Genomic DNA, 14,572 nt, shown 5'->3' with positions numbered 1-14,572 from the left:
TGACTGGTCAAGCTGTGAGGCAGCATAAATTCTGAGCACCTGCGTTAGACCAGGAACGGGAACAGGCTGACACAGGCCAGCCTATCCAGGGTCCTCCCAACCACCCTCCACAAGACTCGTTTCCTGACGACCGCCAGCCCCAGTCACTGACCCTCTGCCTGGGAGGAGCCTTCCTTAGGTCTAACGAGTCCCTCCTGCCGCAGAACGCAGCTCCGCTGGGCGCCACGTTCTTTAACACGCCCTCATACCCCAGACCTCATAGCCGCGGACTGGCGCGCTCCGGGTTCAGGCCCCTGCCCCCAGCCCCCTCCCATGAGCTCATTGACTTATAGCCCTTTAGCAGCCAGCGGGCCCCACCCCGCGAAGCACCTGCCATCCACCCCAACCCCCTCCTGGAACCCTCAGGCCCTCTCCCCTGCCCGAAGTCACACCGCATCATTCTGCCCCTACACGCCCAGGGGACGCCCGGGGGACTCCCAGGGCAATCAAGGGGGCTCGTCGGGAAGGACTTTCTGAGGAGGAGCCCAGCGGGGTCTGGGATCTGGGAGCGCGCAGGCCGGGCGGGGCAGGGTCCGCAGTTAGGGCACTAAGTGGTGGGGGAGGCGAGGTCTGCAGCAAACGTGGAGGCACGGCGCCTCCTGGTGGCTCCCGGCGCACCCAACGCAGAAGCCTGGCGGGGGGGAGGGGCCGCCTCCCTCCTCCACACCCTAGACTGACAGCTTTTGAGTGCCAAACACTGAACAGGCATTGTGCTTACATTGCTTTATTTAATCTCTCCCCAGCCATCCAATCCGCTATTTTGAGGATCAGAAACCCAAGGCTCCCAGGGAAGAACGCACCCGACCACACCCCAAAGCCCAAGCTCACTTTCTCTATCTCCAGGAGCGGCCCCAAGGCGGGTGCAAGCAGAGTGAGGAGTGCCGGTCCCAAGGGCCCATCGTGGCTGGGAGGGTGGCGTGGGGGACAAGGTGGGTGTGGGGGCCCCTGTGCTCCAATACCACCCTGCTGACAGAGCCCCACCCCACCCCACAGTTCCAACAGCATTGAACTCGGGTCTGAGACTACAGTTCACACGGGAGGTGCGGCCACGTGAGAAGCAAGGGGTAAAAAGGGGGCTTCACCCCCCCCCACAGGGGACAGCTGCTTCCACATCTAACAAAACCCCAGGGAAAGTCCCCGTGCTGGGCCTCCAGCCAGCAACCCCAGTCCCACCCCAAGCGCACAGGTCCGTGTGTGGAGCCAAGGGCCCACCGTGGGGGGCATGCGCACACGGGAAGATGAGAGCTGTGGCTGCTGAATGAGAATTCCGCCCCTCCCCCCCCCAGTCACAGCCCACAGTTGCACGTATTTGCAGAGACAGAAGGCAGGCAGATCGCTAAGGCCTTTTCCCAGCAGCCGTGACATCAGTGATTCCGCTCCGCTTGGGCCAGAGGAAACGAAGACTCCATGGTCCCCGGGGCCAGGGACACCAGGCCTCAGCCCCTCCCCGGGTTCCGCAAGTGTCTGCCCTTCTTCCCTGACCTGTGGGGGACACAGGGTGGGGGCAGGAAGAGGTCTTCAGAGGACGATGCTGTGCAATGAGAAGGGGCTCCTGGAAGGGAGGGACCCTGTTCCTCGGAAAGCAGCTAACACAGGCGGCCACCAGCAACCGTATCGAGGGACCAGACCACTACCCCAGGATGAAGTCCCCACAGTCAGGGCGGCAGGAAGGCGAAGGAACCCCCTTACCCCCTGGACGCTGCAGGTCTGAGCGGGACAGAACAACTCGGGAGGAAAAGTACCCCCTGGCCCAGGAGGGGCCGCCCAGACTAACATGGGGTGAGCACGGGCAGCTCCCTGACCTCCCAGAAGACAGGCAAGTCTCCAGATGCTGCTCCAAGGGGAGCCAGCTGGGCGTTGAAACTGGCTCAAACAGACCCCTCCTCAGGGTCCCTGCTCCTTCGGTCACCCCCCCTCCACCCCCAGGCCCAGCTGCCCACCTCTTCTTCAGTGCTTTGTCTCCAAAAAAGTGGCTAAAGATGAAACTCTCAAAATCATCCACCTCGTCATCATCACCAGTCTGTCTCACAGCCACCTCCTCCAGGCTGTCCTCCAAGGCATCCACAAAGTCCCGGAAGCGCAGGCGGTCGTGGCGGAAGATGCCGTCCTCTCCGAAGTAAGCAGGCAAGAGGGGCAGCTCCTTGGTCAGCTGCCCGGCCCAGGGCAGCCGCGCCAGGTAAGTCGTCAGCAGAGAGGCCAGCTCCTGATGCCGCACCGGGACCAGCTCCACACCAAAGGCAAGACCCTCCTGCCGGGCACACTCGTGCACGCCTGAGCAGCCCTGGGGCGCCCGGTACCTGTGCCTCGACAGCCCTGCCCATAGTGGCAGGGGCTCATGCCCGTCTTTAGCCCCCTCCTTCCACTGAGGGTGCTTCTGCCTGTCCGCGGAGGAGCGCGGGCTCCCACTCTTCCTAGGGGGCTCCTTGGGGCCCTGTCGCTTGCCATCCTTCTTGCTGCCCCGCTTCCCCTCCCATGGCTTACCCTCCTCCTTCCCCCTCCCGGCCAGCTCCCTGTCCTCACCCTGCCAGCTCTTCTTTCTTTCCCAGCCAGACCCCTCCTTCTTGTGTTTCCAGGGCTCAGTGCTGCGGTCCCCCGGCCCATCCCGTCGCTTCTCCTTTCCACTCCCTTCCCTGGAACTCTGGAAGCGGGCCTCTGAGGCATTGGCACGGACCCCAGGGTGCTGGCCCCATTTCTCCAGGCCCTGTAGCTTCTGGGTCAATCTGTGGCCCAGCTCGGTCAGGCCAGCACGCGCCGGGTCCCCTCGGCCCGCGCCCCCCAAGCTCTGCTCCAGGTCCTGCTGCACAGACCCCAGCAGCTGTCGCTGCCTCTCCAGCTCTTGCCTCAAGGCCCAGGCCTCAGCCTCTAGCCGTTCCTTCTGCTCCAGGAAGCCAGGGCCTGGCTCCTGCTCCCTGGGGCCTCGCTCCTCGGTGACCCTGCCACCCTGAGAGCCCGTGCCCCAGCCTGAGCACACCCCGTCGGGGCCCCGGACGCACTCCGCCTCCAGCCCCTGCAGCCGGGCCCGCAGCTGCTGTAGCTCTGACTGCAGGGCGCGCTGGGAGGACTCGCCCCGCCGCAGGGCCCCACGCAGCCGGGCATTCTCCTCTGCCAGCTCTTGGGGCTGCTGCATCAGGCTCTGAAGCTCCTCCTTCTGGGCCTGGGGTGGAGGGGCCACACGAGGTCCTGTCAGGGCCGGCCCAGGGCCTCCTACCCCCTCCCCGGGCCTGGCCACTCAGAGAGTTTGGTTCTTCTCCTCCTTGCCCCCCACAACCTGCCCCAGAGCCTGGGACCCCCAAATTCCCTCACAGACCTCGGCTCCCGTGTCCTACAAGCACACACTTCGATTCACCTGAGATGAGCCACATGTGGCCCTCCCTGCCCTTCCCGCCTCCCCCGCCTGGAACAGACAGTGTTAAGTGACCCCGCGCTGCCCTCCCTTGGAGCCCGGGCAGGTTCTCGCACTGCGCCAGGCAAACCAGAGCCACCAGTCGATGTGGGCAAGCCTCGGCCAACGGGCACGTGGGCCTGGGCCTGGGCGGGAGGAGTGTGAACAGGCTCTCCGGGGGCCGAGAGGGCTGAGGTGGGGGTGAGCAAAGACAGCTCTGGGGGAGGACACGAGGCCGGCACCTGGCTGAGGGGGCGCCCTGCCACACGTGCGCACCTGCAGCTGGGCCTGCAGCAGCCGGATGTCCTGGTTCTCCTTGGCCAGTCTGTCCAGCAGCAGGGCCATGCTCTGCAGGCTGGGGACGCTGTCAGAGAGTCCCGGGGCCCCATCCTGAGGGCAAAGGAGCCAGCAATGCCCTCCTGCCCCACGGCCCCGGCAGCCCTGGATCTCCCCAGCAGGCCCCGCCCCACTCTGGGCACACGGGAGCATACCTGCCCATCCCCCGCAGCGTCCCGCACCTCCATGTCCAACCCCGTGTCCGGGAAGACCTGTTCCACTTCCTCTACGGGCCCTGCAGGAAGGCCAAGTCCTGCACTGCCCCAATGCACACCAGACCCCTCCCCTGCCCACTCCCTCCACTCCATACACACGCACACAGTCGCCCTCCTGCCCCGGACCTGGACCCCACGGCCAAGACGGCCAGCAGGGAAGGGGCCCAGAGTCCGCACGAACAGCCAAAAGGCCAATCACTGAGTCACGGATGGCCAGCCCCAGCACCCCGACGTCCACCCGGGAGAACTGTGCACAACAGCCTCCCTCAGGGCTCAGCAGGGACAAGCCAGGCCCCATCCCCACTCACCACTGTCCCACTCTGACAACTACCTGAGATGGAGACGGCGCAGGATGTGGTGTAGGGGGCGGGGCCCCAGCAGGGGAGGTGTCACTCACCAGAGAAGAGGAAGATCCCCAGGCCCAGCAGAACCAGGGCCCCAAGGAGGCACAAGTTGAGGGAGATGCCCAGCTCCCAGCCTGCACCCTCGCCTCCGGCCTGGTCCTCCACACCCAGGGTCCCCACAGGCTGAGGGGCACTAGGCTCCCGGCCCCGCCGTCTCCGCAGACCCTCCACGTCCATGTCGGTGTCGTCCTCACTGCTGGAGCAGCGGGTCTCCTCCCTGGACCACGCTGGAGGAAGGGATGCGGACGAGGCAGTGAGGCAACCGGAGAATGATGCGGGCAGAGACCGCAGACAGGGACGCGTGGGGACCCTGGCACGTCCACCTGAGCAGCCGTGACTGCCCCGCCCAGCTGAGTGGGGGGTACCAGCCTTTGGATCTGCAAACTCAAGGAGCAGCCCTACCCTGAATCAGCCTCCTTCCTCCCCCACGTGCCTCACCTCAAGCTCCCTCGGCAGCTCCCATCCGCCTGGCCACTGCCTCTCGGGCCCTCCTGGCTCTTCCTGGCCTAAAGGTGGGAGTGCTTGGGGGACTGGCCATCTCACTGCACGCTGTCACCCCCACCGCCGACTTCCCTCTGTGGCAGACGAGCCCCCAGCCTGTAGGTCCTGACCTGGATGACTGCCTGCTGTCACCGGGGACCAAACTCTCAGCACACTGTCCTCCACGCTGGTTCTCTTCTGGTCCAGTCCCTGCCCCACCCCCATGCAGAGAAAGCACCACTGCTACCATCTGGCTGCCTAAGCCCTCCCTGTTCACCTCACACCCAGACAACTTGACACCACGTGCCTCGAATCTGCACTTGTCCCCTACGTGGCCCCAGCCTCTTCCTCCACCTGTCACCCCTCAACACACACGGGTTCATACGCTGCTCCTTAGCGCAGGACAGGTGGCCCTATCCCTTTGCAGATGCTACAGCCTTGGCCTGGAACATTCTTTTCCTCCGACCCCACTGACCCAGAGCCTGCTGTCTCTCAAGGCTGCGCTCCACATCCCCTCCAGGGTGAATGTTCCCCAAGGGCGCCCCCCCCGCCCGCACTGAACCGCCCTCCCCCTCCGAGGGGCGCCATAATTCCAGCTCTTCCTCCTGCTCTCTTGGTCTGACTTGCATTTTGGCTCAGACAAGACTGCCTCTCACAGAGGCCGTGCAGCACCCCCCTCCCTCGTCTCCTGGGCCAGCAGACACATGACGGGGACTCAGGGGACGACAGCTGAGTCTAGACGCACGAGGAGAGGCAGCCCCGCAGCAGAGGGGAGGGAGTCCAGCAGACCCAGGCCCTGCCGCTTACCAGCAACGTGGCCTTGGTCACATCTCGTAACCTCTCTGAGACTCAGGGATCTCAGGACTAGTGGTCAGGACTCACTGACGCAGCATGAGGGGACCACGAAGCCACTAAGGCCTAGCGCCTGGACCAGAGCCACGCTCAGCAGCAAGCACTCAGCCCCCGTTCCTTCCGGAATGAGAATAAAGAGGGGCGCATCTCACCTGCACTGGGTGATGAAGGCAGGCTCCCTTGGGGGCTCTGATCCTCCGGGTCCTCTGTGTCCGGCCCCAGGCCTGCCGCCACTAAGGCCTCGTCCGAATCTCCCTGGACCAGTGTGTCTCCCAGGCCAAGGGGCCCCCCAGCACAGCCATGGCCCTCCAGGTCATCCTGAGCAGACACGGCCATGAGCACTCCGGGCCCCTCCCTGCTGCCCTCCCCCAGCCACTGGTCCTCACCTCAGCCTCAGTCTTCTCTGGCAGAACGGGACCAGACTGGGCGCTTTCGCCCTGGAAGACGGTCTCTGTGGAGGAAGGAAGACCCAGGAAAAACACCACTGACCTTCCCACACAGCCCTCTGGCTCCTGCAGGCCCTACCAGGCTGGACGGGCAGGAAAATGCCAGGACAGGACGTGGCAGGAAGGGTTTAGACCACGACCAACCCAGGAAATATGACAGACCAAACCCCCTTTCCTGGAGGAAATGGGCCCCCACCCCCAGGGAGCCCTGTTACCTCCTCCGTCCTCAGCCCCAGCTAACTCTCCCGCAGCTGTCTTGGAGGGGCTCCCGAGGGCCTGGGGAGTGCTCTCCAGTTCTGCGTCCACCATGGATTCCGGGCCCAGGGTCTCCACGGGCAGGCTCTGGGGGAAGGGGTGCAGGCAGAAGGCTGTGCGGAGGGAGCACAGCAGGACAAGTCCAGGGGCACGGGGGGCTCTGCTGGGGTCCCCGGCCCCCCCGCCACATGGCTCAGCGACCCCCACCCACATCTCACAAAAATCTCCTACACGCAGTGGTGAGCTGAGGCAGGGTGGGTGGCAGGCGTCAGCTGGACGTGGGGTTGGGCCGTTCCCTAATCTCAACTGCTGCTGTGCGGAACCTTCCAGGGGCTGTTTCTGTTCAGTGAAAAAGTGCCACTGGACCGAGACACTATATGACACACAAACCTGGTGGCCCCGTCCCCACCCCCTCAGAGAAGCCGGCTGAAGCCTGGGTCTCCCTGCCCCCACCAATTAAACCTGGCGACTGCCTGGACAGCAAGAGGACGAAGCCCCCGGGTGCCTAAGGGTCAACGGCACATCCCCCTCTGTTTCCCTGCGGCTGTCCACACCACGGGCCGCCCTTCTCACCTGCATCTCCCAGGCTTTTCCCAGCCTCTCCCCCTGCCCCACATGCCCTTCTCCTGGCAGCCGCTGGCCGAAGACAACTCACCCCAGCCCCACCCGGGCTCTCCCTCCCTGCGCATCCCTCCTCGGCAGGCCAGCCACCTGCTCCCCCATCCAGGGCTCCTGCCACCCCTCCGAGAATCATTCTCCACCTGAGTATGTTCTTTGCAACTTCCAATTTCTCTCGTGGCCACCCATATAAGCCAGGGATCACGATCCCCTTTTTACAGGGGAGGACAGAGAGGTAAAATGTCCAGCGGTCAGCAAAGGTCCCCCACAGGAGGCCAGGGCTCTGGAAGAGAGAGTCTGTCCCTCTCCTCTGCCCCTGTGCCCCCCCAGCACCTCCCTGAGGCCAGCTTCCTCACTCCCACCCCTCCCCTCCTCCCCCCCCAGCAGTGCTAACACACCAAGTCGCCAGGGCTCAGGACCCTCGATGACCCCCTTCTCCCTTCTCAGTGGCTTTGGGGACACAGGAGTCCACTGGCTTCCTGCCCTGCCAACCACCAGCTACACCCCAGGACCTTCAAAATGCTCCCCTGTTCACCCCGCCCACAGGGTGGCTGGCCCTGTGCCAGGGCAACGACTGTCCTGAGTTGCTTCCATCCAAAGCCCTTCTGTGAGTCCCCCTCAGGAAGACGCCCACCTGCCTGGGTCTTTGGGGGTTCCCAGGCTCCGCCCCGGCTTCATTCCAACACAGTCTAGCCCACATCGCCACCTCATCCCGTGGACTGCCTCAGTCTCCCTCAAAATGGCTTTCCTGTTGTTGCCCCAGACTCCTTGCTCACGCCAGTCCCCTACTTCTCGCAGGTGACCCCATGGTACCCTTCTTTCAAGACCCAGTCCAAGTCCCGCCACCTGACTCCTGGGGCCTGATCTCCCTCCTCCTGCCCCTGGAGCTCCCCTAGCAGCCGGCAGGAGGTGATGCAGGTGACCGTAGGCACCAAGGAAGGGCACAGACCCAGGAGCAGCCCAGGCCTACAGGGACCTCTCTTCCGGGAGTTCCCAGGCCTGCTGTCCCTACCTCAGAGCCGGCAAGCACCCAGCTGTTGTCAGAGTCTGAGCAGGAAGCCATAGCTGTTGAGGGCCCTGAAGCTGCTGTCGCTGCTGCCTGCAGAGAAAAGCGCTCTTCAGGACCCCAGCTCCCTTCAGCAAAGGCAGGGTGCAGAGAGCAGCCTTGGCCGGGTCCCCAGGGCCCGGCGGCAGTTTCCAAAACCAACCCTTCTAACCCTGATACCTCAACTGTTCTGGGCAGTAGCAGCCTTGCAAGAGCAAAACCTGCCAACAGCCACAGGGCAGTGTACCCCTCCAGGGACCGGTGGGGCCTTGGGAGACTGGGCTGACCCCGAAAGGACAAAGCACGGGGCTGGAAAGGCTCTGGGGGCCAACCAGGCCAGGCCCTCAGATTAGAGTCAGGGAAGATGAAGGCCATACAGGTTGGCTAACTCGACTTCGCCAAGGATGAGCAGCTGAGGAGAGGAGCGAGGAAAGTAACCACCCCAGAGTCTCCCACCATCACCACCTCCCCAGCCAGGGCCCAGAAAACAGGACTCCTGCCCACCCTCCCAGCCAGCACCAGCCCTTCACACGGTCTGGTTCAGGGATCCCCAGCACTGGCCGCACACGAGAATTCCCTTGGAGTCTGATTCAACTGGTCTCAGGGTCAGGCTCAGGCCTGGGTCTTTTTTAAACCCTCCCAGACGGTCCCCGTGTGCAGCCAGGCCTGAGGAGAACAGGCAGAGCTTAGCTCCATCTGAACGTGCCCTTAGTAAAACTCCTTGTCGTGTGGACGCTCCACTCTAAACTCTGTTTCCTTTCTCTGCAGTCCGCAGAGTTTCATCTCGGGGAACGTGAAGGCCACGGGGAAAGGCTTTCACGACAGCTGTTATAAAGACGTCACAGTTTGCAAAGCAGCAGACAGCACGCTGTGGGCCTGCCCCTCACTAATCCACTCTGACTCAGCAGGATGGGGCTGGGGAGCTGCGTCAGCTTCCAAAGCCTGACACAAAGCAGGCTAAGAGGGAGATCTACCCCGTCACTGAGGCCCAGGACCATCCCCTCAGGCTTGGCAGTTGCAACTGGGGCCTGGGACAAGGCAGTGGGGAGATGAGCCAACCCCTCAAGTCTTGGACTGTGGTCCTTCGGATGATAAGTGACTGTTTCCTGAGGGGCCAAAAGGGCGGCAAGTGGAAAGGGCTCTGTAAGCACACCCCAGGAAGGGAAGGGAGGCTTGGGAAGAAGTGTGACAGTATGACACCCCCACACAGCCCCCTTCTGTTTGAGCTGGTGCAAGTCCTCCTGCACAGGACCCTAATAACCTGTGGCCCTTTGAGATCCACGGCTGGGAGGGACAGCTCACGGTGTCTTCCCCAACACCCATGCCTCCCTGGCACTAGCAGCACCCACAGGATGCCCTGGCCAGCTTCTGCCAGCATCCCCCGAGCGGCCGCCCCCCCCCATACACACTGGGCTGTCATTGTCTCCCGTCCCCAGCCGCTGCGTGTGACTGCTAACAGGTGGTGGCAGGAAGGAAGTGGCAGCAGCCTGGGCTGCAGTCCCTGTTTATCCCTGGCTGTGTACCGCCTGCTCCGGTCCTCCAGAACCAGGCACCATGGCAACCCGGGTGATGTCAGACCCACCGTCTCCATGGAAACCAGCTACGGTATCTGGGTCAACAAGACCCAAAAGGAGACAGTCTGGAACCCCTGCCCTCAGGGTCCCGAACTCGGCTACTTCTCTCTCCCGGCTGAGTTCACCCGAGACTCCACAAGCTAGCCCCGTTCTCCCCCGCCAGCATCTCTTTGCCTTATTAGGAAGTTCCTTCCTCGGTCTAACCCCCACCCCTCCCCGCGCTGTTTCCAGATCTCTTTCTCGCCGACCTCTCCGCCTCCACCCCCTCCCCACCCAGGCAGGATCCAACAAAAAANCGGTTCCCGTCTCGGGGACAGCCGCCCTGGGCGCCCCCCCGCCCCGGCCCAGCAGCGACGCGCAGCGCCCGGGTCCCCGGCGGAGCGCGCCCGGCTGCGCGCCCCGGTGCCGCGGGGGGTCCGGGGGACCCCCGCCCCGAAGGGCCCCACCTGAGCACGCCTTCGGTCTTCGGCCGACCTGTTGCTGCCGCAGCGGGTTTACGGTCCCGCAGGGATGGAGGGAGGCTCACGTGACTGGGACTGGCCAATGGAAGGTCAACTTCCCCGAGGGGGCGGAAACTTTCAGCCAATAAGAGCTGGAGTTGAGGAGCAGGGCTGGCGGCCGAAACCCCGGCCCACGTCTCCGGGGCGGACTGGGCTCGCAGCAAACTGCGTTTGGGGCGACCTCCCCTCCTCTCCCGGCGTCTAGACAGTTTCTAGAGGGAAGACCCAACTGAAAGGGAGAGGGGGGCACCTCCCGAGACAGCAGGGCCAAGGGGCAAGGTCGACCGTAGGACAGACAGACACAGCTGCGGGATGGGGGAGGGGACATGGTCAGCCGCTGGTTGGAAATAGCTCTCCTGCCGTTCTCATCCAGCTCCGGTGCAAAGGATGCCACTGCTACGCTTCTAAAAGGGGAGGCTGTGGGGGTCTGGGAAGCGTCCCCAAGTGAAATCTGCTAGACCAAGGGCAGCCCCTTCCCACTACACTTGACCGCTAACGCCCACAATGGGGATGTGGGGAGGGGGCGCTAAACCCAGAAGCACTAACAGCGTTTGTCCCCGAGGCCCTGGCTGCAGGCCTGGCCCAGGAATGTGCCCAGAAAGGAAACGCGTTCTCACAGCAGGGACGGGAGGAGGGGGGAGGGGATTTGGCGCACCCGGGCCTCCCTTGACTCCTCGACTAGTACCAGGATCAGCTCAGGGTCCCGAATCTCTCTCCGCCAGTCCCGCTGCCAGGAACCCTGGGGCACATACATATCCTCGCCCCTCGAGCATCCTTCCCACCGGTGAGAGGCTCATTCCAACCTTTGTGTGCAGATCAGCAGAAGTCCTTGTCCGGGTTTTCAGGTCCTTTTATTAATCCAATCGTACAAAAGACCCCCAACCACCACATCTCTGCCACCCCCCACTTGCTTCCAAAAAGTAGTGGAGTGAGGGAGAGAAGGATTGAGCAGGCCCCCTCCCCCAGGAGCCACTTACAAAAGGCAGAGAGGGGATTGGGGAGGAAGACATCACAAAAATAGCAACAGATAAAAAAAGGTCAACAGAACCACAAACACAACACAAAGCTCAGGGGTCCCCCCCACCCCGGGCTGGAAGAGAGAAGCCCAGAAACCCCTCCCTTCTTTCCCACAGCCTCAAAGCGGCTGCCCCCCCAGGGCAGACAAACGCATTCTGCGGTACATTGCTAAGTCTTCACAGGCTAGGGTCCCAAGAGAAGGGGGCAGGGGATCCGGACCACTAGCTCCTCTCTGGGCCACACCTATGCCTGCCTTACCCACCCCACTGAGGAATGTGTGCTTGAGCTCCTACCAGGCCCCCAGCCCATCTCTGGCAGGCAGTGCCTAAAAAATAAAATATGAACACATGAAGCCCAGTGCAGGCCTCTGGCTGAGAGGAGTAACCGCTAGATCACTGGGCCCAAGAAGACAGAAAGGCAGGGAAAGAGAAGCAAAACAGATCCAGACTCTGGACTGCATCTCAGGACCACAGCAATGCCCGTCCCACCGCCTCCCTTACCCATGGGCTGGGACAGGGATCCTTCTATCAGGAGATGAGGTATAAGGGTTCTGTGCCTTTCCAAGCTTTCCTTCAATCGAGCCAGGGAGGCAGAGCAATACAGATCCCAAAAGCTCTAGACCAGTGCGGGCAGGACCGCGCAACAATTGGCGAGGCACGGAGGGCCGTTCAAGCAGAGTCCACGCTCCAGGACAGTCTGAACTTCAAATATCCCGGTCTGCCAGACCGCATATCCCAATTTTTGGCAAAAAAATGGTCATTAGGAGAAAAGCCCAAGAGAAGCTGAGAAAGGGCCAGTGGCTTTGGTATGAGGGACACATGTCCGCACAGCAACTCTTACCCACAGTCTTGAAGCCCCAATCACCGAGAAAGTGCCCCAGCCAAGAGCTCTCCCTTCAAGCTATTTGGTTCTCTGAGGGGGTAGGACTTGGGTAGATCTTGGGACGAGGGAAGAGGGTGAGAAAAAGGAAAATTCCCCATTTATTCCCTAAAGCTGTCTCCTAAAGCCCATGAAAAGGATACTGCAGGGATGGGACCCCAACTCCTCTGGCCAGAAACCTTTAACACGTCACCCCAAACACTAAGGCTGCAGCTGTGGGGCTAGCTAGGAGCGTCAGGCATGGGTGCTGGGGTATCAATCATCTGCACGGAGGAGACCCCTGCCCTCCAGATCTTCCTCCAGCCTCTCTTCTCTTGCAGCCACACCCCTCGGCCTTTCGGGGACTGGAGCCACCACAATGCTCGGCAGGGCTTCGGTTCCCTGGATCTGTCGATCTCAACGTGTACGTGTAAGTTTCCAGAAAAGTGAGCAATCCAGGCTCTTCCGCCTGCCCACTTCAGTTCCTTCTCCGCCCCTGGAGCCACTGTGTTTCTGCCCCAGGGGGATGGGAAGCCAGTGGAAACAAGGACCAAGAGCCAGACTTGGAAACCATCCCCCTGGCCGGCGTCACCCATCGTTAGCAGCCACCAGCTGCCCCACACCCTCACGGATGTACACAGACTGGATCTCCTTGGTCTTGAGGCAGAGATCGCAAGCCCAGACGGCAGAGGCCTCGGTGGTCAGCAGCCCGTATGCGCTCTCCGTCATGCCTGTGCACTCACGGTGGAACCACTTCTGGCAGGAGGCCTCACACAGGATGGCGTCCTGGTCATCGTTCACCTCACTGCGACAGGCGCCACATGGGTACACCAGGCCTGGGGGAGGCTGAGGCCCCGAGCCCCCACCCGCCTTGCTGGGGGGTGCCAGGCTGTTGGCGTCCGGAGTCCCCCCACCCCGCCCACTGCTGTTTGGGGGGAAACTGGGCTGATTCCCATTAACAGCAGCAGCTGGGGAGCCTGAGTGAGGCTCCTGGGGAAAAGCAGTGGGGGCAGGTGGATTCAAGGGCTTTCCCCCATCCTCACCACCAGGGCCAGGAAAGCCAGGGTCTGGGCCAGGGAAGGGACTTGTGTTGGGGGGCAGGCTGGGGAGCCCCTGACCAGGTCTCTGGAGAGGAGAAGGGCCAAAAGGTGCTCCTGGCTGGGCAAAGCGTTGGGGGAGGGAAGGTGGGCCCAGTTCCCCTCTGGGAGGTTGTCCCATGGTGGGTGAGATTATGGGGCCAAATCCCCCCACTGGGCCTGCCATCATCTGCCCACCAGGAGGACTGAAGTTCTGACCCAAAGGCTGGTTGAAGGGTTGGCTAGGAAAGTTCATGTTGCCTGCAGGTGGGTAGCCGGGGCCCTGGGGGGGCATGTTGAAAGCAGGGCCCATGGGGTTGGGAGGGAAAGGGGGAGGCTGTCGACGAAGAGGCTGAGCGCCCCCTCCACCCGCAGTGCCGTAGCCTGGAGGTACCTGGCCTGCCATGCCCCCCTGTACCCGGAAGCCTCCAAAGGGGACAGGACTGCCGAGGAATGGAGGGGCTGCACCCCCCACCTTAGGGGCTCCGAAGTCATCCTCAAAAGGGTTGGATGCAACCAGGTGGTCCACCATGGGAGTCGGGGGTGGTGCAAACTCCGTCAGATGTGAATATGCAGGGCCCTAGTGGGGAACAGATGAGGGACACAGAGTCACGGATGGAAAGAGCTAAAAACCAGGAGAGCAGCAGAAACACAGAACGTGTTCTGGACTCAGGCTCCTAACAGCCAGCTCGGACGTAGAGACAGGCCTCAGACGGTAACAGAGAGACAGAGGGTAGAGAAAGCAGGCAGAACTGTGCCGCAATCCTAAGTCTGTCTCTGAAGAACCTCAAGGCCCCCGAGCAGGTATTCCGCTTTTTAAAGCCTCGGATTCCCCGTCTGTAAAATAGGAATAATGCCTCTCTCCGAAAACTGTTAAAGCACCATTAGCACAGAGTGCCGGAGAAGTCATTAGAAAAACCCTCAGTAAACGGTAGGTGTCATCTCCCAGGAGGGAACCAGGACAGGAAAGACAGGGGGAGAGGAAGACTCCAGGCCTGACTGATAAGGTCAGTGGTCCCACGGCCTCGCCCCCCACCACACATTTGTTAAAAGTGGAGGGAAACGGCCAGAAGCAGAGTAGCTTTCTCTGCCCGCTGTACCTGAGGCAAGGTACACACACACGGCAGCGGGGGCCAGGAACGACCCCAACGGCAAGCAGCACTCACCTGAGTGTTTGACTTCCTTCGCTTCTTCTCTGGGCTCTTCATCTGCAGACCTGGAAGCGCGGCACACAAACACGTTTCCCTGAGGCTGCCCCCACCTCCAGCCTCCCGGGCGCACCCGGAGGAGCTCTCCTAACTTGGACGAGCGCTTGCCCGTCGACTTAACAAATACGAACAAAGGTGCCTTACGAGACGCGCTGCACGACCACAACGACCACACTCTCGGCCGCCTCTACCCTTAAACCGGAGACATCCCCCCCCGACTCCCCGGGGCTCCGGCGGTCTCCCAAACCCGGGGTCCTCCATCTGCGG

General features: G+C 62.4%; 2 protein-coding genes across 6 annotated transcripts; both read right to left on the bottom strand.

Moving 5' to 3' along the window:
• Positions 1 to 747: 747 nt before the first annotated feature.
• PBXIP1 (PBX homeobox interacting protein 1) lies at positions 748 to 10,194 on the bottom strand. Of its 5 annotated transcripts, XM_034667526.1 has the most exons (12): positions 10,093 to 10,114; positions 8,040 to 8,126; positions 7,171 to 7,310; positions 6,641 to 6,748; positions 6,370 to 6,496; positions 6,095 to 6,159; positions 5,861 to 6,026; positions 4,370 to 4,603; positions 3,913 to 3,992; positions 3,698 to 3,811; positions 1,980 to 3,193; positions 748 to 1,521 (listed from the first exon to the last, which is right to left on the bottom strand). In XM_034667526.1, the coding sequence occupies exons 5-12, from the start codon at positions 6,461 to 6,463 to the stop codon at positions 1,476 to 1,478; spliced, it is 2,013 nt and encodes a 670-aa protein (XP_034523417.1). In that variant the 5' UTR covers positions 6,464 to 6,496; positions 6,641 to 6,748; positions 7,171 to 7,310; positions 8,040 to 8,126; positions 10,093 to 10,114; the 3' UTR covers positions 748 to 1,475. The 5 variants fall into 5 exon arrangements, with proteins under 5 accessions (XP_034523417.1, XP_034523416.1, XP_011227306.2 ...); XM_034667525.1 differs by lacking the exon at positions 7,171 to 7,310 and having other exon boundaries at positions 6,641 to 6,769; positions 10,093 to 10,194; XM_011229004.3 differs by lacking the exon at positions 7,171 to 7,310 and having other exon boundaries at positions 10,093 to 10,193.
• Positions 10,195 to 10,978: 784 nt separating this feature from the next.
• On the bottom strand, positions 10,979 to 14,565 carry PYGO2 (pygopus family PHD finger 2). The gene is made up of 2 exons (XM_002922484.4): positions 14,264 to 14,565; positions 10,979 to 13,677 (listed from the first exon to the last, which is right to left on the bottom strand). Exons 1-2 carry the CDS (start codon positions 14,303 to 14,305, stop codon positions 12,610 to 12,612), a joined length of 1,110 nt encoding a protein of 369 aa, XP_002922530.1. The 5' UTR covers positions 14,306 to 14,565; the 3' UTR covers positions 10,979 to 12,609.
• Between the last annotated feature and the right edge of the window lie 7 nt (positions 14,566 to 14,572).

This window comes from Ailuropoda melanoleuca, chromosome 8 (assembly GCF_002007445.2).
Source record: "Ailuropoda melanoleuca isolate Jingjing chromosome 8, ASM200744v2, whole genome shotgun sequence".
In the NCBI taxonomy this organism is placed as follows: Eukaryota; Metazoa; Chordata; class Mammalia; order Carnivora; family Ursidae; genus Ailuropoda; species Ailuropoda melanoleuca.
This window is presented reverse-complemented; position numbering and strand designations above follow the sequence as displayed.

Bases quoted from the DNA above. Each gene is read 5' to 3' on its own strand.
- PBXIP1 (XM_034667525.1), bottom strand. From the start codon at position 8,090: ATGGCTTCCTGCTCAGACTCTGACAACAGCTGGGTGCTTGCCGGCTCT. The intron at 6,770-8,039 runs GTAGGGACAGCA...GTCTCGGTCCAG, and splicing joins GGGTGCTTGCCGGCTCTGAG to TGGCACTTTTTCACTGAACA. The intron at 3,194-3,697 runs GTGCGCACGTGT...CCTCCACCCCAG, and splicing joins TGCTGCAGGCCCAGCTGCAG to GCCCAGAAGGAGGAGCTTCA.
- PYGO2 (XM_002922484.4), bottom strand. From the start codon at position 14,305: ATGAAGAGCCCAGAGAAGAAGCGAAGGAAGTCAAACACTCAG. The intron at 13,678-14,263 runs GTGAGTGCTGCT...GTTCCCCACTAG, and splicing joins GAAGGAAGTCAAACACTCAG to GGCCCTGCATATTCACATCT.